Source organism: Lepidochelys kempii, chromosome 1 (genome assembly GCF_965140265.1).
Source record: "Lepidochelys kempii isolate rLepKem1 chromosome 1, rLepKem1.hap2, whole genome shotgun sequence".
Taxonomy (NCBI): domain Eukaryota; kingdom Metazoa; phylum Chordata; order Testudines; family Cheloniidae; genus Lepidochelys; species Lepidochelys kempii.
This window is the reverse complement of record NC_133256.1, coordinates 4,985,698-4,987,729: the sequence shown is the minus strand read 5'-3', so window position 1 is coordinate 4,987,729 and position 2,032 is coordinate 4,985,698. Positions and strand designations below refer to the sequence as shown.

At 46.9% G+C, this 2,032-nt stretch overlaps 1 protein-coding gene across 1 annotated transcript; it reads left to right on the top strand.

Annotated features, from left to right (window-relative positions):
• Nucleotides 1-455: 455 nt before the first annotated feature.
• LOC140895660 (olfactory receptor 51G2-like) lies at nt 456-1,391 on the top strand. The gene has a single exon (XM_073305950.1). The coding sequence runs from the start codon at nt 456-458 to the stop codon at nt 1,389-1,391; it is 936 nt and encodes a 311-aa protein (XP_073162051.1).
• The last annotated feature ends 641 nt before the right edge of the window (nt 1,392-2,032 follow it).

Below are 2,032 nucleotides of genomic sequence, written 5' to 3'. Positions count from 1 at the left end.
AAGTTATAAATGTGGCCAAGAGCTTAGCAGGATTCAAAGAGGGACTGGATGGGTATATGTGTAAACAGAAAATTCAATTACCATGATCAGGATTGATTGAAAAATGGTAGGAAGGGCTGTAAACCTTCAAGATTTATACCACAATATATGTCTAATTAGTGCTTGTCAGGGGGAAACTTTCCCTGGGTTCAGGTTATCTCATAGCTGCCTCTTGCAGGGCTTTTTCCACCTTCTTCTGAAGGATGTGGAATTGGCCACTGGATACAGGGCTAGATGGACCACAGGTTTCATCCAAACCGTCAATCCCTATCTTGCTATTGGTGCCGTATATCCAAGACTATTTTTTCGCTCTCTAGACTTGCATTGAGAGCAGAAAAATGTCTTCTTAAATATCATCTGTTCTTTTTCCTTTTAGAAAGGAAAGTTCAATACTCCTTGGACCTCCCCAGTTCATTATGTCACCTCTCAATGATACCATATTCAAATCTGCAATGTTCCTTCTTACCGGGCTACCAGGTCAGGAAGACATTCATCTCTGGATCTCTATTCCCTTCTGCTTCATGTATGCTGTTTCATTAGTAGGAAATTCAGTCATTCTGTTCATTGTAAAAACAGATTCAAGCCTCCATGAGCCCATGTACATTTTCCTTTCCATGTTGGCCGTTACAGACCTTGGCTTATCGATATCCACCACACCGACAATACTGGGCATATACTTGTTTAACTCTAGGGAGATCAGCTTCAATGCCTGTTTTGCCCAGCTGTTCTTCATCCACTCACTTCAGTGCATTGAATCCTCCCTGCTTTTGTTGATGGCCTTTGACCGCTTCATCGCGATCCGTGACCCGCTGAGATATGCTTCCATCTTAACCCTGCCAAGAACAGCCAAGATGGGACTGGTGTTTGTGCTAAGAGGGGTGGCTGTAATACTCCCACTCCCCTTTCTCCTGAAACATTTCCAATACTGTCGAGCCAATATCCTTTCCCATTCCTATTGCCTGCACCAGGAGGTCATGATGATGGCTTGTTCTGATATCAGAATCAACAGCATCTACGGTTTGTTTACTACACTCTTAACGATGGGGTTGGACTCGCTGCTCATCTTCCTCTCATATGTGATGATCATCAAAACAGTATTAAGTGTTGTTTCCCACACGGAGTGCCTCAGGGCCCTCAACACCTGCGTCTCCCACCTCTGTGCCGTCCTGCTCTTCTACACACCAGAGATCGGCCTGTCTGTGATACACAGATTCGGGAAGGACTCTTCTCCCATACTTCAGATCCTCCTGGGCTATATCTCCCTGTTGGTCCCGCCCCTGATGAACCCAATCGTGTACAGCGTGAAAAGCAAACATCTTCGTGTGAGGATAATCAGGGCCTTCATTAAGTGAATGGTCAATTCATCATCAGGGTCCAGCACTGGTGACATGGGAGACAGAAAAAAAAGGACCTCCTATTCCAACCGAGACCCTTACATCCAAGATGACATGAGCTACTTATCTCCACACTGTAGAGAGAGGTTCCCCTGGGGTCTAAGGTCTGGAACAAAGGTAGAGGATTGTGCCCACCTCCTGGTGAGGAAGGACAGTGTACTGGGCAAAGGAGATTAGAAATCACTGTTTTCGTTGACAGCCCAGGGACCGGTGGGATGTTGGCCTATAAAGAGCAGTATTGGTGGTGACTGCAAGCTCACTATATCTGTCGATAAAGTCAATAAAAGGAAGGGATGTGGATGCTGTTTCCTGTTACACCTGGCCTGTCACTCTCCCAGCTCACATTAAACATCCAGGGGCCATGAAAAAAGGCACAGAGCTGTTCTGTGGTCACAATTTTGGCCCTTAATGAGCACTCCGGGTGCTGTGTGAACCATGGGGGCTGCACCAGCTGTGGACAGCGTCTATTCAAGGGGCACGGACACCCACCCTTCCCCTAAGGCCTCAGCCAGGTGCTTGTGACTGAGTCGTGTCAGAGACATGATTAATGCAGAAACCCCAGGAGAAGCCATGGAGACATATTTGTCCGCCCTCCCACC